The 22,689-nt window shown below is 39.8% G+C and overlaps 1 protein-coding gene across 4 annotated transcripts; it reads left to right on the forward strand.

Annotated features, from left to right (window-relative positions):
* The first annotated feature begins 14,338 nt into the window (after nt 1–14,338).
* Nucleotides 14,339–15,497, forward strand: ACTBL2 (actin beta like 2). 4 transcript variants are annotated; one of them, XM_060635740.2, is made up of 2 exons: nt 14,339–14,993; nt 15,159–15,497. In XM_060635740.2, the coding sequence occupies exons 1-2, from the start codon at nt 14,367–14,369 to the stop codon at nt 15,495–15,497; spliced, it is 966 nt and encodes a 321-aa protein (XP_060491723.1). In that variant the 5' UTR covers nt 14,339–14,366. The 4 variants fall into 4 exon arrangements, with proteins under 4 accessions (XP_060491723.1, XP_060491720.1, XP_060491722.1 ...); XM_060635737.2 differs by having other exon boundaries at nt 14,339–14,619; nt 14,731–15,497; XM_060635739.2 differs by having other exon boundaries at nt 14,339–14,495; nt 14,622–15,497.
* Nucleotides 15,498–22,689: the final 7,192 nt, after the last annotated feature.

Below are 22,689 nucleotides of genomic sequence, written 5' to 3' on the forward strand. Positions count from 1 at the left end.
AATGGCCCACAGATCAGTTATAGGTATCTACTTTCTGCCAATAATAATTACTGATTACGCAGAAGAACATAGTTCAGATGTTGGGGTCACTTATGTGAAGCCCACATGGGCTGCCATAATCCTCCCTACCCTCTTCAAGAGACCATGCTCAGCTCTGCCACACCTCTCCACTGGGCATCAAGTCCACATGGGGTCCAAAAGAACCTCCTGTACCTCCAAACCCCAGCAGGAAGAAAGCACTGCATAGCTCAGCAAGAGACACTCTTGCCTTATCTTTTCCATGCTTATACACTGTCTAAACCAGTGAATCTTGAAAAATAATTTAACTTCCATCTCCACTCAGAGAGTAGCCACTCCTGACAGGAGGATGATCAACCCATACCTAGCTTACCAAATTCAAACCATTCAATATTGGCTTCAGGGTCTTTCACCAATTGTCCACCTCCCTTTAGACACCTTTAACTTTCCTTTTGTTAGTACTAAACTTAGACACCTACTCCATACATAGTGGTTGGTTAATCCCTATTAGGATCCTTGCCAGGGATACTGACCAGAGCTGAGCAGGCATCCTGGAAAGTCATGGCAAATGCAATGATTGTCACAAATATTAATTGACTCCTACACTTACCATACAATCTGCTACATACTTTATAGGCATCATCTCATGCCAACCCCAGACAACTTTATGAGGTAGACACAATTATGTGAAGCTTAGACAGGAAGAATCTGAGGCTTTCAGAAGTTCTGAAATGCCCCAGGTTCTAGACCTAGCAAGTGGGGGTACAAGCCTAACTCTGCCAGATTCTAGAACTGTGTTCTTAACTACTACATTTCATAGGATAGAGGAAGGCAGAGAGGCTTAGATTTTATGTGGTAGTAGATTTGTAGCCTAGAAGAAACTTCAGGGAACATGATTTAAGAGATTGCTGGCAATGGGCTTCAGAAGGGTTTACAACTGGAAGAGGTGGTCAGCAAAGTACTTGTGGAATTTGGCTAATCATGAGTGACCAAGGCCTGAACTTACGTTTCTCACAACACATTAAACTGTCATGCCTACAAGAAGCACCAATGGTGTAGGGTAGAAGCAGGGTTACAGGGCTGTGGGGGACCAACAAGGAATGGAGAACTCACACCCCTTCCAAGAGAAGGAGCTGCTACTCAGTTGTAGTTTGGGAATGAGATGCAGTGTTGCATGATCTTCCTACTTTTTCAAGAAAATGGGGGCAGAAATGAGAAAAAAGAAATCACCTAAAAATATATTCAATTGATACCATACCATCTTGTCTATTAAAAAAATAATAATAAAATGGCTAAGTCAAAAATAACAAATTAGAAAATTGAATGATTTTGAAAATGTTGAGGCCACTGATATTAAAACAAAGCACTTTGGAGAGGCTGGCAAATTTAGTATTGGATCTGTTAGAACTTGTTGGAATGTTAACATAGCCCGATCAGTCAAGTATTTGTTTAAAAATAGACATTGGATGTATAGCTCAATAGTCAATGATTAAACAACTAAAGTTGCAAGACCCTGTTATAGGCACTATTAGAAATAAAATGTGAACAAGATTTAGAGAGTATAGTAAGGGAGACAATCACATACAAAAAAAAGACAAAACAGAAAGGGATAAGAACTACAAAAGAGATATAAGCTAAATGCTATGGCACTTGAGAAATTGAAGAAATCAATTCCTTCTGGGAAAAGTGGTGAGCATCTGGATGGAAGAGAATAAGACAGAGAAAGTAGGGAGGACATTCCCAGTAGAGTCAGCAATGCCAGCAGGTCCAAGGAAAGGGAATAGCAATTAGTCCAGAAGACTGGAGCATAAGGTTCATGGATGGGGGAGGAGAGGATGGTAAATATCAGGCTAGGGAATTAGGTCAGAGCCAGATAATAGAGGGCCTTAAAGTCTATATTAAGCAGTTTGGACTTTGTTCTATAGCGAATGCGAGTCCTCAAAAGCTTTAGAGCAAAGAGTGACAAGCTCATATGTGAGTCATATGCTAATCTTCTATTTCCATAAATGAAGGTTTGATTTTTCATAAAATGAACGAAATTCTGCTTTGTATCTCTCCTCTGTCACTCTACTTTCTTTGGCAAATCTTGCCCTTGGGTTAATATTCCTGAATTCTTTTGCATTGTTTATGCTCTATACAATACTTCTAATTAAACTTTTATCTAAACTAAAGCCTTATTTTCTTCTTTCCTTTTGGGTCAGAACTATAAATATCATCAGTTTTAACCAGCAATAGAAACAGAAGAATTTTTCCTTTTTTGTTTTAATCTCCAAGTATGATATTCCACTAATTTGACCCAGATTCCATTTTTAGCTTCATGTAACAAAAAGAGGCCTTGAACTGAATACTTCAGCTAATGCTTTTCTTGGGCAAATTCTTATAGCATCTTTGGGTGTCCTTTTTCAAAGAACCCATAGTTTCAGATCAAAGTGATACCAAGAAGTCAAAATGCATCCATCTCTCTCATAAAGCTAGCCTTCCTGCTTTAAAGAAAAAGAAAAGGTGTGCCTGGGTAGTGCAGTTGGTTAAGCATCCAACTGTTGATCTTGGCTCAGTTCATGATCTCATGGTTCGTGGATTCAAGTCCTACATCGGGCTCTGTGGACAATGCAGAGTCTGCTTGGCACTCTGTCTCTCCTTCTTACTCCCCCTCCCCCACTTGTGCTCTCTCTGTCTCAAAATAAATAAATAATTAAGAAATAATAAAGGAAAAAAGAAAAATAAAAAGGCCCAGAATGTGATATCATTTAAAAACCCAGCTCAGGGGCACCTGGATGTCTCAGTTGGTTAAGTGTCCCACTCTTGATTTTGGCTCAGGTCCTGATCTTACAGTCTGTGAGTTCAAGCCTCAAGTGGAGCTCTGTGCTGACAATGGGGAGCCTGCTTAGGATTCTCTCTCTCCCTCTCTCTCTCTGCCCCTCCCCTGCTCGCTCTCTCTCTCTCTCTCTCAAAATAAATAAATGATCAGTTAATCAATAATACCCAATTCAAGGGCTCCTCAGGAGCTCAGTCAGTTGGGCAGCTGACTTTTGATTTTGGCTCAGGTCCTGATCTCACAGTTTGTGAGTTCAAACCCCAAGTGGGGCTCTGTATTAACAGTGTGGAACCCTGCTTGGGATTCTACGTCTCTCCCTTTCTCCCTGCCTCTTTAAATAAATAAATAAATAAATAAATAAATAAATAAACAAACAAACAAACTAACTAACTAACTAACTAACTAGCTTTAAAATAAAAAATAAATAAAAAACCAATTCAGTCTCTTTCAACCTGTCCAAACAGAACAGGAGAAAATTCCAGGAGCCAGACCTCTGAATATCCTCTTCAAGGTGGCAACAGAGATACTTTGCCAAAAATAGAGTTGTAACTCATCACATTCTCACCAATATTCTTCTAATTATTTAGTATAAATCCTCCCTTCTGTAATGTAAACCCATTCCACCATATCCCATCATCAATGAAACAATGAAAACCAGAACCTGTCTTCCTATCCTACCATCTTTTGAACTGAATTCCTTAAGACTAAGTGTTACATTTGGGCATTTGTCATATAGTTAAGAAACTCAGCCACATACTATTGCTCCTCTCTTGTAGCAAGAGAGGAAACCACCTCCTCTCCTGTAGCAAACCACCTCCTATACAAGAAAGAACCATACAACATGTGCTTCCAGTTGTCCTTTTCCTTACCCCACCTCACCCAACCCCCTCCAAAATGCATGCTCCTCTTTAGTTTCTCACAACACATTAAACTCTTAAGCCTACAAGGAGCATGAATGGAGTAGGTTGGGAGCAGTGCTATAGGGCTGTGGGAGGTCAAGGAGAATGGAGAACTCACACTCCTTCTAAGGGAGAGAGCTGCTAGACAGCTGTAATTTGGGAATGGGATCCAGTGTTGCTTGATCTATTTATTTTTTTAATATATGAAATTTACTGTCAAATTGGTTTCCATACAACACCCAGTGCTCATCCCAAAATGTGCCCTCCTCAACACCCATCACCCACCCTACCCTCCCTCCCACCCCCCATCAACCCTCAGTTTGTTCTCAGTTTTTAACAGTCTCTTATGCTTTGGCTCTCTCCCACTCTAACCTCTTTTTTTTTTTCCTTCCCCTCCCCCATGGGTTTCTGTTACATTTCTCAGGATCCACAGAAGAGTGAAACCATATGGTATCTGTCTTTCTCTGTATGGTTTATTTCACTTAGCATCACACTCTCCAGTTCCATCCATGTTGCTACAAAAGGCCATATTTCATTTTTTCTCATTGCCACGTAGTATTCCATTGTGTATATAAACCACAATTTCTTTATCCATTCATCAGTTGATGGACATTTAAGCTCTTTCCATAATTTGGCTACTGTTGAGAGTGCTGCTATAAACATTGGGGTACAAGTGCCCCTATGCATCAGTACTCCTGTATCCCTTGGATAAATTCCTAGCAGTGCTATTGCTGGGTCATAGGGTAGGTCTATTTTTAATTTTCTGAGGAACCTCCACACTGCTTTCCAGAGCGGCTGCACCAGTTTGCATTCCCACCAACAGTGCAAGAGGGTTCCTGTTTCTCCACATCCTCGCCAGCATCTATAGTCTCCTGATTTGTTCATTTTGGCCACTCTGACTGGAGTGAGGTGATATCTGAGTGTGGTTTTGATTTGTATTTCCCTGATAAGGAACGACGTTGAACATCTTTTCATGTGCCTGTTGGCCATCCGGATGTCTTCTTTAGAGAAGTGTCTATTCATGTTTTCTGCCCATTTCTTCACTGGGTTATTTGTTTTTCGGGTGTGGAGTTTGGTGAGCTCTTTATAGATTTTGGATACTAGCCCTTTGTCCGATATGTCATTTGCAAATATCTTTTCCCATTCCGTTGGTTGCCTTTTAGTTTTGTTGGTTGTTTCCTTTGCTGTGCAGAAGCTTTTTATCTTCATAAGGTCCCAGTAATTCACTTTTGCTTTTAATTCCCTTGCCTTTGGGGATGTGCCAAGTAAGAGATTGCTACGGCTGAGGTCAGAGAGGTCTTTTCCTGCTTTCTCCTCTAAGGTTTTGATGGTTTCCTGTCTCACATTCAGGTCCTTTATCCATTTTCAGTTTATTTTTGTGAATGGTGTGAGAAAGTGGTCTAGTTTCAACCTTCTGTATGTTGCTGTCTAGTTCTCCCAGCACCATTTGTTAAAGAGACTGTCTTTTTTCCATTGGATGTTCTTTCCTGCTTTGTCAAAGATGAGTTGGCCATACGTTTGTGGGTCTAGTTCTGGGGTTTCTATTCTATTCCATTGGTCTATGTGTCTGTTTTTGTGCCAATACCATGCTGTCTTGATGATGACAGCTTTGTAGTAGAGGCTAAAGTCTGGGATTGTGATGCCTCCTGCTTTGGTCTTCTTCTTCAAAATTACTTTGGCTATTCGGGGCCTTTTGTGGTTCCATATGAATTTTAGGATTGCTTGTTCTAGTTTCGAGAAGAATGCTGGTGCAATTTTGATTGGGATTGCATTGAATGTGTAGATAGCTTTGGGTAGTATTGACATTTTGACAATATTTATTCTTCCAATCCATGAGCAGGGAATGTCTTTCCATTTCTTTATATCTTCTTCAATTACCTTCATAAGCTTTCTATAGTTTTCAGCATACAGATCTTTTACATCTTTGGTTAGATTTATTCCTAGGTATTTTATGCTTCTTGGTGCAATTGTGAATGGGATCAGTTTCTTTATTTGTCTTTCTGTTGCTTCATTGTTAGTGTATAAGAATGCAACTGATTTCTGTACATTGATTTTGTATCCTGCAACTTTGCTGAATTCATGTATCAGTTCTAGCAGACTTTTGGTGGAGTCTATCGGATTTTCCATGTATAATATCATGTCATCTGCAAAAAGCGAAAGCTTGACTTCATCTTTGCCAATTTGGATGCCTTTGATTTCCTTTTGTTGTCTGATTGCTGAAGCTAGAACTTCCAGCACTATGTTAAACAACAGCGGTGAGAGTGGGCATCCCTGTCGTGTTCCTGATCTCAGGGAAAAAGCTCTCAGTTTTTCCCCATTGAGGATGATGTTAGCTGTGGGCTTTTCATAAATGGCTTTTATGATCTTTAAGTATGTTCCTTCTATCCCGACTTTCTCCAGGGCTTTTATTAAGAAAGGGTGCTGGATTTTTGTCAAAGGCCTTTTCTGCATCGATTGACAGGATCATATGGTTCTTCTCTTTTTTTTTTTGTTAATGTGATGTATCACGTTGATCGATTTGCGAATGTTGAACCAGCCCTGCATCCCAGGAATGAATCCCACTTGATCATGGTGAATAATTCTGTTTATATGCTGTTGAATTCGATTTGCTAGTATCTTATTGAGAATTTTTGCATCCATATTCATCAGGGATATTGGCCTGTAGTTCTCTTTTTTTACTGGGTCTCTGTCTGGTTTAGGAATCAAAGTAATACTGGCTTCATAGAATGAGTCTGGAAGTTTTCCTTCCCTTTCTATTTCTTGGAATAGCTTGAGAAGGATAGGTATTATCTCTGCTTTAAACGTCTGGTAGAACTCCCCTGGGAAGCCATCTGGTCCTGGACTCTTATTTGTTGGGAGAGTTTTGATAACCGATTCAATTTCTTCACTGGTTATGGGTCTGTTCAAGCTTTCTATTTCCTCCTGATTGAGTTTTGGAAGAGTGTGGGTGTTTAGGAATTTGTCCATTTCTTCCAGGTTGTCCAGTTTGTTGGCATATAATTTTTCATAGTATTCCCTGATAATTGCTTGTATCTCTGAGGGATTGGTTGTAATAATTCCATTTTCATTCATGATTTTATCTATTTGGGTCATCTCCCTTTTCTTTTTGAGAAGCCTGGCTAGAGGTTTGTCAATTTTGTTTATTTTTTCAAAAAACCAGCTCTTGGTTTCGTTGATCTGCTCTACAGTTTTTTTAGATTCTATATTGTTTATTTCTGCTCTGATCTTTATTATTTCTCTTCTTCTGCTGGGTTTAGGCTGCCTTTGCTGTTCTGCTTCTATTTCCTTGAGGTGTGCTGTTAGATTTTGTATTTGGGATTTTTCTTGTTTCTTGAGATAGGCCTGGATTGCAATGTATTTTCCTCTCAGGACTGCCTTTGCTGCGTCCAAAGTGTTTGGATTGTTGTATTTTCATTTTCGTTTGTTTCCATATATTTTTTAATTTCTTCTCTAATTGCCTGGTTGACCCACTCATTCTTTAGTAGGGTGTTCTTTAACCTCCATGCTTTTGGAGGTTTTCCAGACTTTTTCCTGTGGTTGATTTCAAGCTTCATAGCATTGTGGCCTGAAAGTATGCATGGTATAATTTCAATTCTTGTAAACTTATGAAGGGCTGTTTTGTGACCCAGTATATGATCTGTCTTGGAGAATGTTCCATGTGCACTCGAGAAGAAAGTATATTCTGTTGCTTTGGGATGCAGAGTTCTAAATATATCTGTTAAGTCCATCTGATCCAATGTATCATTCAGGGCCCTTGTTTCTTTATTGACTGTGTGTCTAGATGATCTATCCATTTCTGTAAGTGGGGTGTTAAAGTCCCCTGCAATGACCACATTCTTATCAATAAGGTTGCTTATGTTTATGAGTAATTGTTTTATATATTTGGGGGCTCCGGTATTCGGCACATAGACATTTATAATTGTTAGCTCTTCCTGATGGATAGACCCTGTAATTATTATATAATGCCCTTGTTCATCTCTTGTTACAGCTTTTAATTTAAAGTCTAGTTTGTCTGATATAAGTATGGTTACTCCAGCTTTCTTTTGGCTTCCAGTAGCATGATAAATAGTTCTCCATCCCCTCACTCTCAATCTAAAGGTGTCCTCAGATCTAAAATGAGTCTCTTGTAGACAGCAAATAGATGGGTCTTGTTTTTTTATCCATTCTGATACCCTATGTCTTTTGGTTGGCGCATTTAATCCATTTACATTCAGTGTTATTATAGAAAGATACGGGTTTAGAGTCATTGTGATGTCTGTATGTTTTATGCTTGTAGTGATGTCTCTGGTACTTTGTCTCACAGGATCCCCCTTAGGATCTCTTGTAGGGCTGGTTTAGTGGTGACAAATTCCTTCAGTTTTTGTTTGTTTGGGAAGACCTTTATCTCTCCTTCTATTCTAAATGACAGACTTGCTGGATAAAGGATTCTCGGCTGCATATTTTTTCTGTTTAGCACACTGAAGATATCATGCCAATCCTTTCTGGCCTGCCAAGTTTCAAAAGAGAGATCAGTCACGAGTCTTATAGGTCTCCCTTTATATGTGAGGGCACGTTTATCCCTTGCTTTCAGAATTCTCTCTTTATCCTTGTATTTTGCCAGTTTCACTATGATATGTCGTGCAGAAGATCGATTCAAGTTACGTCTGAAGGGAGTTCTCTGTGCCTCTTGGATTTCAATGCCTTTTTCCTTCCCCAGGTCAGGGAAGTTCTCAGCTATAATTTCTTCAAGTACCCCTTCAGCACCTTTCCCTCTCTCTTCCTCCTCTGGGATACCAATTATGCGTATATTATTTCTTTTTAGTGTATCACTTAGTTCTCTAATTTTGCCCTCATACTCCTGGATTTTTTTATCTCTCTTTCTCTCAGCTTCCTCTTTTTCCATAACTTTATCTTCGAGTTCACTTATTCTCTCCTCTGCCTCTTCAATCCGAGCTGTCGTTGTTTCCATTTTGTTTGCATTTCGTTTAAAGCACTTTTCAGCTCCTCGTGACTGTTCCTTAGTCCCTTGATCTCTGTGGCAAGAGATTCTCTGCTGTCCTCTATGCTGTTTTTAAGCCCAGCGATTAATTTTATGACTATTATTCTAAATTCACTTTCTGTTATATTATTTAAATCCTTTTTGATCAGTTCATTAGCTGTTGTTATTTCCTGGAGATTCTTCTGAGGGGAATTCTTCCGTTTGGTCATTTTGGATAGTCCCTGGAGTGGTGAGGACCTGCAGGGCACTTCCCCTGTGCTGTGGTGTATAACTGGAGTTGGTGGGCGGGGCCGCAGTCCGACCTGATGTCGGCCCCCAGCCCACCGCTGGGGCCACAGTCAGACTGGTGTGTGCCTTCTCTTCTCCTCTCCTAGGGGCGGGATTCACTGTGGGGTGGCGTGGCACGTCTGGGCTACTTGCACACTGCCAGGCTTCTGATGGTGGTGGGGATCTGGCGTATTAGCTGGGGTGGGTAGGCAAGGTGCACGGGGGCAGGAGGGGCAGGCTTAGTTCGCTTCTCCTTAGGTGATCCACTTCAGGAGGGGCCCTGTGGCAGCGGGAGGGAGTCAGATCTGCTGCCGGAGGTTTGGCTCTGCAGAAGCACAGCATTTGGTGTTTGCGCGGAGCAAGCAAGTTCCCTGGCAGGAACTGGTTCCCTTTGGGATTTTGGCTGGGGGATGGGCGAGGGAGATGGCGCTGGCGAGCGCCTTTGTTCCCCACCAAACTGAGCTCTGTCATCTGGGGGCTCAGCAACTCTCCCTCCCTTTGTCCTCCAGCCTTCCCGCTTTCTGAGCAGAGCTGTTAACTTATGACCTCCCAGACGCTAAGTCACGCTTGCTGTCGGAACACAGTCCATCCGGCCCCTCCGCTTTTGCCAGCCAGACTGGGGGCTCTGCTTGGCTGGCGGGCTGCCCCTCAGCCCCGGCTCCCTCCCGCCAGTCCGTGGAGCGCACACCACCTCGCTGCCCTTCCTACCCTCTTCTGTGGGCCTCTCATCTGCGCTTGGCTCCGGAGACTCCATTCTGCTAATCCTCTGGTGGTTTTCTGGGTTATTTAGGCAGGTGTAGGTGGAATCTAAGTGATCAGCAGGACGCGCCGTGAGCCCAGAGTCCTCCTACGCCGCCATCTTCCCCCCTAAACTGCTTGATCTATTTTTTTTAAGAGAAGCAAGAATTCAGAAATCTGCTTATTTTCCAAATATTCAAAACTAAAAATTCTAAACCATTTGTAGAACACTGTATGGACCAAAGTAATGTCTGGGGTCCTAAGCTACATGCTCTGTATTACATCAAGGTCTGGCCCCAGTGAACAATCCAGAATCTGCACCAAATGCTAGTACCATCTTTTCTGTAGCTTCTTCTGGGTCGTTACTAGCAACATGATAGATAAAGGAAGAGAAACCAGCAATATCCAGGTTTAAAGTTCTGATACTCTACCGCCCCTGTTTTCATTTGGATTTCCTACCTTCATCCCTTCTCCTGAATTCTATCCCAAAGAGTCATTCTGCCCATTTACCCTTTTTCTGCCACAGATAACATGCAGCCTTGCTGTCAGCAAAGGGATAACTAAGAAAACCCTCAGGAGGCCCTACTAGTCCAAGAGATATGAAATAATTTCCTAGCTATGACTCCTGACATCTCCAGAAAGAGTGCTTCTCCTAATTTAAAAAATAAAAACTACATTGAGTCATATCCTACCATAATCCTACCTGGAATTGAATTATGCAGCTTCCCAAACTGCATAATTAGCCCAAATTAGACATGTGTGCAAAAGCTACAAAGGATGAAAGAGAGTGTGGGGCACAAGTAGGGAATCAAGTAAAAACCAAGGAAGAAGGTAGCTGACCTCAATATTCTAAGTTGAATCTCCAGGGGGGTGGCACAAAGGGATCTGATTAACACTCTCAATTTTAGCAGTATGGTTAAGAGATTAGAGTCCAGGGACAGGAGATTATCACTAACACATGGCCTTGTGTGGGCCCCTAGTCACATCTTCTGTGCCCAGAAGGAAAGTCACATCCAATTCTGGAGTTCTCCTCCCTTCCTCATGCCTGTTAAGATTCAGACTCTTACTGGGGCACCTGGATGCCTGGATGGCTCATTTGGTTGAGCATCCGACTTCGGCTCAGGTCATGATCTTACACAAGTTCAAGCCCAAAGAGCTCACTTCTGATCCCCTGCCTCCCTCTCCCTCTGTCTCTCTCTGTCTCTCTCTCTCTAAAAGGTAAACACTAAAAAAAAAATTCAGATTCCTATTGCAAAACCTTGCTGACCCTTGTGTAGATACCTAGTTCCAAATATATCCTGGATTTCCTAATTTTATTCAAGTCAGTGGTACTCATGCTTCAATATTCCCTCCACCAGCCACCGGCAACATTCTGCCCATCCTCTGAAACTCAGCCCAGGGGTCCTCTTCCCTGATCTCTCCCTTCCCTAGGTTCAAGGGATCCTCCCTTAGCCTTCATATACTCTGTGCTCTTTCCCTGTATACGTCAACCACATCGTACTCTGTTACCTGTGAATTTGGGAATGATATTTAAAACATTTAACTACTGATGCAACACAGGCAGTGTCCCATTAGAACACAAGCTTGCTGTTCTGTATCAATGCACAGTGACCAATGTTAGCCTGCTTAGATGTGACTTTGACCCACAAGACACCAGACTATTTAAAAATAAGGGCAAGCATTTATTCACCAATATAGCACCAGTGCCCAGCATGTTGAGTAAATGTTGGTGGATTGAATAAGTCTAAGATTGGGGCACCTGGGTCATTCAGTCAGATAAGTGTCTGACTTTGGCTCAGGTCATGATCTGGCAGTTTGTGAGTTCGAGCCCCACGTCGGGCTCTGTGCTGAGAGCTCGGAGCCTGGAACCTGCTTCAGATTCTGTGTCTCCCTCTCTCTCTGCCCCACACCTGTCTCTCTCTGTCTCTCAAAAATAAATAAATGTTAAATTTTTTTAATCAAAAAAAATTAATTCTAAGATTGCTTGGAAAAGGAAAGATCATGAGAACCTTGTGATGAGCAAGCAGTAGGGCACTTCTTTAAACACTCCCAGCTTGTTATCCTTACATGTAATGCTCATACTCCTGCTTTACTCAGGGTTTATATACCTGCAGAATAGCCAAATTAGGCAAAAGTAAAAGAAAATGATATTCTAGGCTTCCAAAAGTTAATCATAAAAACCCCCACAGCTTTTAGGTATAGGTAACTAGCTAAGCACTTATAAATTCCAGTCAGTTATAAAACCTATTACCTTTGGGAACAGTCCCTCAGAGCCCAATATTTGTAAATCCATCTCGTATATTTCACTCACACAAATCCTTACTACTTTTTAAACGTTTAAGCAGTTATTTTTAGATGGTGGATGAATTATCACATGTCCCTCTTGTATTACGGGGAGTTAAGTAAAAGAACTTAAGCTTATTTAAGAATATATAATTGATAAAGATTTCTCCTGGTACACCAAAATTAAAACAGAGGTTAGAAGGACTTCTATAAAAATCACACATCAGCCTCACTCTTAAGGCATCAACTATGCTGTGTGGTCTCATTGCCAAACAACTCTCCATCCAAAGACAATTCTAAGGAGAACACCACAGTAAACCTAGAATCTAAAGGCTGCACTTGGTGCCATATGGGCTCCTCTACTGATGTGGCTTTGTTTTGTATTCCGGCCTGGAAATTCATAAATGGTGACTGGCTCTAAATGCAATGTGTTTTCTTTACAGTTTTGTAGCATGTGCATTTAGTTTGCTATTGTTGTTAAAAAGGCATTTCCAGTAGTACCATCCTGTAGCAATAAAATATTATTTTAATCAAAAGCTTGGTTGTGCTACATGAAAAGGAAGTACACAAAACCATTCAGTGTGAAGGTTTGAGGGTGAGTTCTTTAATTTTGTTGAAGGAGGAATTGATTTTGCAGTTACAGAAAAAAACTAGAACAATCTTGGTCAGAAGAAAAGCAAAACTATGGATTTTGTAGCAAAATACATTCTACCATAACTGATTATCAGCAGGAAGGTTTGGAAAGCACATTTTAGGAAAACACTGAGAAAACGCAGAGAAAAGTAATTGTATAATTCTGTGTCAAGCTGTGCACAAAGAAGAGGACTGGACGCTCCTAACCTGGTGTTACCATGATTCTCCCAGAGGCTCATGAGCAAAGACACCAGCTATTTCTCCTGGCCTTGAACTGGAAGTTGCACTTTTGTCAAGTACTGTCCAGTACTGCAAGACTGCTGCTACCTCTTACAAAGTGGCAATTAATTAATTAACCAAAAACGAAGGTGATTTTGGAGAACCCCAATGTGGGCAATGAAAAATTGCTTTGCTTTAGAAGAGCTGACAGGGAGTTTCTGTTTACATAGCATAGTGGGAGCAAAGAAATGAACTTTGAGAATTGCTGTTTCTTTGAAACACATTACTAGAGTCCTACATTATATCATGGCACACATTCTACTAAATTGTCGATATTTCTATATTGAAAATAAAATCCAAACAAACTATACCTATAAAATGACCAAGGTGTAATATCGTATATGCTAAAATCAAAGGAAAACTAATACTATTCCAAGTGTGTACTAGAGAGAAGCTTGATGTTATAACACATTATACGAATCTTGAAGATCAAAATGTTTTCAAGATCAGCTCAAACATATCACTTTAAAATTCATTATCACTTAATTATGTTCCTTGTAGTACAACTAAAGAGTTATTATAGATACAATTTTTATAATCCGCATTTTACTTAATAAATCATGCAAGATGGACATTGAGCCTCTGTGCAGTCAACATGGACCCAATAACCTAGTTCCTGAACAATGTCTGGGCATAGTAAGTTCCTAATTTAATTTGGTTGTTAGAAATTTATATCAAGAAAGAAAATATATAATGGTTTACTTTATTGATCACTTTATTGCTTTTAGCTGTCTTCCGATGGATTAGAAGTCTATTAAATATCCCTAAATTGTGCACAATGCAAATGCATTTAAATTACAGCTGTCAGGCCACACTTGGCCATTCATTATTTTCATCCATTAAAATAATTTCCATCATGATGAACATCCTATGGGATTAGGACCAAAATGGGAAAGAAAATCTTGAAAAAGTGAAGTTTTCGGAGTTCGGCTCCTCATAAGAACAATATATTAAGAATGAAAACTTAAAGCTACTGTGGAGAAAATGGACCCAGAGAGTAAAGTGAGGAGGGATTGGTCCTTCCAGCCATGTTACCCATACCTCACACTAGCTTTCTTTCATCTTGCTTTTATATCCCCCATTGCATCATCATAGTTATCTAGAGACTTAGCCAAAGCACGCTGACAACCATGTGTGGGTTGCCTAATTACAGTAACCTCAGATTTGGCCACTTGATAGTCAATTTTCTCTTTATGAAAGAAGGTCTCCTAATGATTTATATAATCACCATCATCATTATTAATACCTCAAAGGCAACCCCACGCAGAAATGCTGGGAACTGGTGGGATAAGACATGGGTGGGGCCAGCGTGCACCTTTAAATACCTGTCATCACAGCACAGGATCCCCTCTCCAGAGTGTTTCGGCCTGTTCATCCTCTCCCTTGCACACCATAATCTGCTATCTACTCTATATTTAACTTCTGCTCACTTCTCTGGAAGATTCCAGCCAGCACCATGACTGATGATGAGCTGTCTGCCTTGGTGGTAGATAATGGATCAGGGATGTGCAAGGCAGGTTTTGGTGGTGACGATGCGCCCCGGGCTGTCTTCCCCTCCATGGTAGGGCGTCCCCGGCACCAGGGGGTCATGGTAGGCATGGGTCAGAAGGACTGCTATGTGGGGGATGAGGCTCAGAGCAAGAGAGGCATCCTGACCCTGAAGTATCCCATTGAGCATGGAGTAGTCACCAACTGGGACGATATGGAGAAGATCTGGCACCACACTTTCTACAATGAGCTCCGTGTGGCACCGGATGAGCATCCCATCCTCCTCACCGAGGCACCCCTCAACCCCAAGATCAACCGGGAAAAGATGACTCAGATCATGTTTGAGGCCTTCAATACACCAGCCATGTATGTAGCTATCCAGGCTGTGCTGTCTCTCTATGCCTCAGGGAGAACCACAGGCATCGTGATGGATTCTGGTGATGGAGTTACTCACACCGTGCCCATCTATGAAGGTTATGCCCTACCTCATGCCATTCTACGTCTAGATCTGGCTGGCAGAGACCTGACTGACTACCTCATGAAGATTCTGACAGAACGAGGCTACAACTTCACCACCACAGCCGAGCGGGAGATTGTCCGTGATGTCAAAGAGAAACTGTGCTATGTGGCCCTGGACTTTGAGCAAGAGATGGTCAGTGCTTCTGCATCCTCCTCACTGGAAAGAAGCTATGAGCTTCCTGATGGGCAAGTGATCACCATTGGGAACGAACGTTTTCGATGCCCTGAATCCATTTTCCAGCCTTCCTTTTTGGGCATTGAGTCCAGTGGGATCCATGAGACAACCTTCAATTCTATCATGAAGTGTGATGTGGATATTCGCAAGGATCTATATGCCAACACTGTCTTGTCTGGAGGCAGCACAATGTACCCTGGCATTGCTGACCGAATGCAGAAGGAAATCGTAACCCTGGCACCTAGCACAATGAAAATCAAGATCATAGCTCCCCCAGAGAGGAAGTATTCTGTTTGGATTGGGGGTTCCATTCTGGCCAGCCTGTCTACATTCCAGCAAATGTGGATCAGTAAGCAGGAATATGATGAGGCTGGTCCTCCCATAGTTCATAGAAAATGTTTCTGAATGGTCTTCCATGCTAGTAGGTTTACATTTTTCCCTTCTCTGGGTCACAGTGATGGTACTGCTTTTATCCACTTTCCTTTGAGTAAAGGTAAACACTCTGCTCTTGCTAGTGTAGAGCCAGCAAACTCATCTCCATCAAAGTATTGTGGGCTCCTGCCCAGCTAACCACATCTTGGCCTTTATGAACTGAAGGAGAATTCTAATACTGTATTCTATTCTCTTTACCTATAGGGTTCGAAGAAATATTGACATGCTTAGGTGAAAATGAGCGACAAGGAGTAAAATTATGAGAAATTTCCTTTCAGAATGGATAACTAGCATTACTAAGCCTTAGAAACTATTTTATGCTTTAAATATTCAACAACAGGCTGGCCATGTAACGCTATAAAAATGTGCATGTTAGCAAACATGTCTTATTAGTATTTTTGTTTTGCTTTTCTACTTTGTATAGAGATAATGAATTATATGGATCAATATTGTCCATATGTACATAAGCACCAGGGAAATATTATATCTTAAAAGACACTAAATCTGGCTGTCTAAATGGGAATTTCTTAACTCCCCAATAGCCACTGTTCTAGTAGCTACATATTTTAATTGTTTCCCTTATTAAATAAGCATAATGAAACAGCCAATATTCCATTAATGTTGTTTATAAATCAACTAAACTTTCAGCTCAGAGTGGAGTTCTGCTTGTTAAATACATATTTTAATGTCTAACTTATTGAATTTCATTCAACTTGCCTAACTTTTAAAATAGAAATGTAGTATCAAATTAATGTCATCCTGCTATGGTTTGACAAGGATAATGTTATTTTTATTTCTTAGCATAATAACATATCTTGAATAATTTCCATAGGCCATAATTTTGGATATTTCTCTAATCAAGGATTTTACTGTCAGGAAACCATAGCTGCAGCTTCTTAGTAAATTATAAATTCTAGTACCAACAGAGTAATTCCAATTTTATTCTAGGAAATAATTAGAATAATTCTGCTTTATTATGCCCAGTAACTAGCAATACTTCTTCATTCTTAGACTATCTCTAAGATACTAACATCTTAGAAAATACTACTGTATCTTCCTACAATTTCTGAAAATTTTTAATGAACCCAATGATGATTGTCAATCAATTGTAAGGACTAGCATATTTATTTCAATCAAGTCTGTGATGTCTGATTATCTGAATATCAGAGTTATTTGTATCTCTCAGGGTTTTTTTTCTGAAAAAAAAATATTTTTGGGCAATGCTTACTAGGCATCGTCACATTCTCAGGGAAGATTAATATCTTCTTTTTTCCTTTTAGTTGAGAAGCTTATACTTGTGTTTTAAAAGTCTACTCTGGAGTCTTTAAGCATTTTTTTCTTGAGACAAAACTTTTCAAAGAATTTGCTTGTTCCTTATTTTCTTTATCTGACAACTTAATTTTTAAAAATGCATTTAACCAAAATTAATCTTCAAAGCACCTTATTAAAAAACTTGGAGTGTCCTTTCTCTTTTAATTAATTTTAAATAAATTAAAATAGCTTCATATTTGCATGTCCTGATTTTTCCCCTAATCCTTCCTAAAGAAATGTAGAACAGGGGGAACCTGGGTAGCTCAGTCATTTAAGCATCTGACTCTTGATTTTAGCTCAGGTCATGATCTCATGGTTCGTGAGTTAGAGCCCTGTGTCAGGCTCTGCCCTGACAATGTAGAGCCTGCTTGGGATTCTCTCTCTCTCTCTCTCTCTCCCTCTCTCTCTCAAAAACAAATTTAAAAAAAACTTTTAAGAAATGTGAAACAATCCAGAAAGGATCACTTTTTATATGTGTGACCTATTCATCATTATGTTATAATTTTGCACCTGGTACTTTTGACCATGTAAACATTTAAAAGGAAGTTAAAAAAAAAAAAAAGATGGCTTATCAGGTAAGGTTATAAATTCCTTATAATCTCAATTAAAAAGTTGGGTTTTTGTGGATTAACTGGTCTTTAGGTAATTAGTAGGTGGAGATAATGGCAATAATAATATCTTGGATTTATATGCTACAACATTTTCCATTTGCAGTGTAGTTCTCACAAATACTCTGACCTACATTCCCTGTTACCAGAAAAAAAAACATACCTTCCCACCCACAGAAAATTTATGGGACAGGTAAGGTGAACTTCCGAGAGAGAACTATTGAGCCCTGTATCATTAGATGAAAATATGAATTCTGTAATTCACACAAAAATTTAAACTTAGGGTCTTTGGATATTCTCCTATTCATCAACATTGACTGGCTAACATATGAATTTAATGAGGAAACACTCCATCCCACAACTTCACATTAGAGAGTCAATGCCATGTCTTTAGGTAATACAACAGGCTTGTTATTCACCAGTAGTTCACCAGATGGGACAACACGGAGGTAACCTTCACAAATGAATTTCATACCACTGTGATTCCCACTTCCCCTCCATGACCCACTCTGAGCAGCAGTTAGGGCTGGAGCTGTACCACAATCCCCCCATGCCCAACAAAAAGCCATTACTTCCTAGTCACAGGTAACATTTTCCTGAAAGCATAAATGACCCAAAGTCAGTATCTATACTACTGTTTCCTAAATTTCACAAGCGCTTATTTTTCAGTAGTGAGACAAAGTAGTGCTAGGATGCAGGCTGAGTCTTAATTTACTAGAAACATGTTTCAAGAACCTTGGGGAATTAACAATTCAGTAGTGGGGGAAACTATGTTCAGTGGAAAGCAGTATGATCTCTGGGTGGTTCAGAGACTAAACTCAGTCCAAGATACCATGATAATCCAAATAAGAACGGTTCAAGCCAGGGTAATCAAAGAAGCCTTCATCAAGCAGATGGAATCACTGAGTTGAGTCTTAAAGCACACATAAGTTGTAATGAACATAAAAACTCATCTTAGATAGCTCTGGCACTATTATGATCACTGGGTGATAGGGTGATTAATTCTTACTTTGATATTTTTCACTGGACTATGCCAGAAACTGTAAAGAAGTACATAACTTTTCATAACCTTTAAGGCTCAGTTCAAGTGTCACCTCTTCTACAGAGCTTTTTCTAGCCTACTCTCCATCTTTTGCAAAAAAAAAAAAAAAAAGGACAAACTCCTCCTTTGTGTTCCCATTTTCCCATTGTGTTCCCATTTTCATGCATTTGGCATTGTACTTGTAACATGTGGCCATACTCTCCCACTCTTACCCATCAATGAGCACCTGGAAGACAGAGACATAAACAGTATTTATCTACCCTTGAAGCTCCCAGGATTCAACACATACTAACTCAATAAGTATGGTTTGAATGAATAAACTAGCGAATTCATGGATTCCAGTGTGCATCATTAACATCACAGTTCTACCTTAATTTTTTATCACACTATTCTCAGCTCTGTCTCTTTGTCTGCTAGAGTATGCTACTTTTGTTGGTGTTGTTTCTTCTATGATTCATATTTTTCTCTTTTTCCTTTCTTCCTCTCTTCTTTTTCCTTTCCCATACACTTCTTCCATGCTTCTCAATGTAAAGAACAGGAGTATTAAAGTTTTTGCTTGTCAATAAAGGTTTCCCATTCTTCAGGTTGGTCAAAGGATCAGTCAGCTTCATCTGTCAGAGTGTGTGCTAGCTATATAGCTGCTGCAATTTTAGCCCAGAAAAAAGAGAGAGAGAAGGAAAGAAAGAAAGAGGGAGGGAGGGAGGGAGGGGGGGAGGAAAGGAAGGAAGAAGGAAGGAAGGAAGGAAGGAAGGAAGGAAGGAAGGAAGGAAGGAATCCCTTCAGTGAGCATGGTAGTATATTCAGCTCTTCTAATCTACTTGCATTCTTGCTGATATTTTTCTTTTTTTTTTTTCTAAACTCCAAATTTCTCCAGAGTTGAGTTTTAGGCATATGACTCCCTAATAACTCAAACACTGTAATATATTGAAATGCTTTTCTGGTAACTATTCACAGCCTCCTTCCAGAATTTACAAAAGATTCCTTTCAAAAAATGCTTTTTGAAGTTAGGAACTAAGCATGTGGTTTGCCTAATACTGCTTCCAGATGTTGATAAGTACAGTTAGAATGTCTTTAGGGATATATATGTATATATCAGTAGAGAGACTGCTCATTAAAATTAATTGATACTTTAAGACTTCCTTTTTAAATATGAAAGGACCTGTCTGAACTATAGCTGTCATTTTTTTTTTTTTTTTTTTTGGCTAACACCATAAGTAATAAAGAATATAGAGCCTCCATGAGTGGCCTGCTTTGTTTTTCATCTCATTCCAAATCTGCTGTCCTAACCACCTTATAATTTTTGGGTTCAGTTAAATCCAGTCAAGAGATGTGCCAGTAAGAGATGATGACAGATATTTTATCTAGACAACACCCTAACACCACTTGAAAAATAAAAATCTTATTTAATTGGCTATTTGACAACATGTAAGTCAAAAGCCAAGTTGTTCTCTCTGGAATTGAGAAGGAGGCATTTCTAACCATACTCATACCACATGACAGAGTGCCTGGTGAATAAAGAAGATACGCAGGCCGAGCAAGAGGGATTAAAGTTCCTGCTCAATTCCCCTTCATGAGTGTATTAAAGTTAGAGAAGTTTTCCTAGGTATTTTATAGGTTGGGGTGAACAGAAAAAGCCAGACACTAATATGGTATTTTAACTTCATGGCTTCTACATGTTTTCTGTGACTCACTCAGAATATCCCCAGTATCATCCTCTCTTCTTTTAATTGAGAAATAGTAACTCAATGTCATTTATTTTTCCCATTTCTAAATAATGAAGGAAAAGCTGGCCTCAGCAATGAAGACAAAGTTATATTCACCAGTGGGAAAGCTGGAAACTTCTACAGCAATCCACAGTGTTTATGGTTCATAAATAGGAAGATTTCCACAGAAATAACAGCTTTTGGTAAGTCTTCAGTTACCAGAGTGATTTAGTAGTGCATTATATGTGAAATCTATAATTTCTAGATAATGAGTTGGTAAAAAGCCTGGATAAATACAGAACATGCCTCTATTTATTATATAAATGGTATTAAGTCACTAATGAGAATCAAAATATTACATCCTTGGCTGAATAGTCAAGTTTATCAAAATACAACAAATTATCTGCAGCAAACAGATACAAAATGTACAATTTTAAAATTTTTATGGATTCAGGGAAACAAAATTTGGAGCAGAGAAAATTATATCAATGAAAAAGATGGAAATAATAAAATAACAAAAGACCATTCTTCCCCTTAACCTGGTCTTGGTACTACTTTTTTAAAATTTTTTTAACATTTGTTTATTTTTGAGAGACAGAGAGAGGTAGAATGGGGGAGGAGCAGAGAGAGAGGGAGACACAGAATCTGAAGCAGGCTCCAGGCTCTGAGCTGTCAGCACAGAGCCTGACAGAGCATCTGCACAGGGCTCGAACTTACAGCGAGATAATGATCTGAGTCAAAGTCAGACACTTGGCCAACTGAGCCACCCAGGTACCCCAAACTTTATTAAGGTTTGATACTAGGTATGCCTCTTAGTGATTTTACTAGTCAGTCAAAAATACACATAATAAAAAACAAAATTATAAATCACTACGGTAGTGTAAAATATGAGTCAACAAAACTCTGTGACCAATTGGTATAATGGGAAAGGGAAGAAGGAAAGAGAAGGAGTTGACACTATAAATGACAACCATCACAATGTTTAAGTCATTCACAATTTGAGTAGTGGATACTTCCATTTGGAGTCACTGTGGCCAGTCAACTTGACCGCTCTTCAAACACTGGCCCCACAAAGGGACTCTGATCACTCACAAAGTCAGGCAGGCAGGATGGGTACAGCACACACTGATTGTTTCATTTGGTTTTTATCTTGATTCTTTGGTAAACAGCAACCAAATTATCCTTTAATTTAGCAATAATTCCCTTTGGTGTGAATACTAGTGCGAGGCAAGGCCCAGCATCATACTCATTCACTAGCACCTACAGCTTAAGCTCTCTATCAGAGAGCCATCCTGAAACTTGGACACTTGGAACCTGAAAAAGTGACCCAAACATGCAAAAACTCTTGAGAAATTATTCATAGCCTCAGTGACACAGGGAAGTCATCAATGGCTACAGCATAGTCTCATGGTAAAAATCCTAACCAGGCTACAACTTTGGCATGAGTACAGCTAGTTTTCTTATTTTCTAGACTCTTTACTAGTTTCTATCCATTTTCCAGGAATGGATTCCATAAGCTCATCATCCTACCAAAAATGTCTTTCCTGGCTTAAGCTATCTAAATTCAATTTCTCTTACTTGAAATCAAGCATGTTGATTGAAACATATTTTGATACCAGGGAATGGAAGTGCAGGTCATAGACCCTTAAAGAAATGGGTAAAAATAGGATTGGTCATCTGGCCCAATCAGGTAGAAGGCAAGTGAAAATCCCACTAGTGTTCAGTAAAGGGAACCTTGCAGCTCATGGCAAACAGTGGCTAAATAGTTCATTAAAATATTTCATGGCATCACTTAAGGGGCACCTGAGTGGCTCAGTCGATTGAGCATTCAACTTCGGCTCAGATCATGATCTCACAGCTCATGAGTTCAAGCCCCACATCAGGCCCGCGTCACAGCTCAGAGCCTGGAGCCTGCTTTGGATTCTGTGTCTCCCTGTCTCTGCCCCTAACTCACTCACATTCTATCTCTGTCTCTCTCAAAAATAAATAAATATTTAAAATATTTTTAAATAATAAAAAAATTTTTAAAAATATATTTCCTGGGATCACTTAAAATGTAGTCCTTTTTGAAGGCAAGGCCATGGGGGACAAAGCTTTTCCTGTCATGGAACAATATAAAAGGTGTGAGTAATTCTGTGTGTATAGGTGGATGGCTTCTTCTTTTCTCTCTATCCACTTTAAAAGAAAGAATAACAAACTCAGAAGACTATATATATCAAAGCACAAACTAAGCTAAAAAAAAAAAAAGATCTTTTGTCTCTTAAAGATATGAGACTAAAGTACCTAACAGTCCAATGATTGAATTCATAGACTCACTAGGACTTTCGTGTGAAATTTGGAGTAAAAGTGGAAAAGAGTGGGACTCTAACCAACAATTGCAGAAGAGCCTTTAGGATTTGAGAACTTGGAGGCTCCAAACATCCAGCCACACCTCCTTGTAATCAAAGCAACTTCTTCTCCTCATCCAGTGAGGCCTTTATCATTTGGTCACACAAACATGA

This window comes from Panthera onca, chromosome A1 (assembly GCF_046562875.1).
Source record: "Panthera onca isolate mPanOnc1 chromosome A1, mPanOnc1 haplotype 2, whole genome shotgun sequence".
Taxonomy (NCBI): Eukaryota; Metazoa; Chordata; class Mammalia; order Carnivora; family Felidae; genus Panthera; species Panthera onca.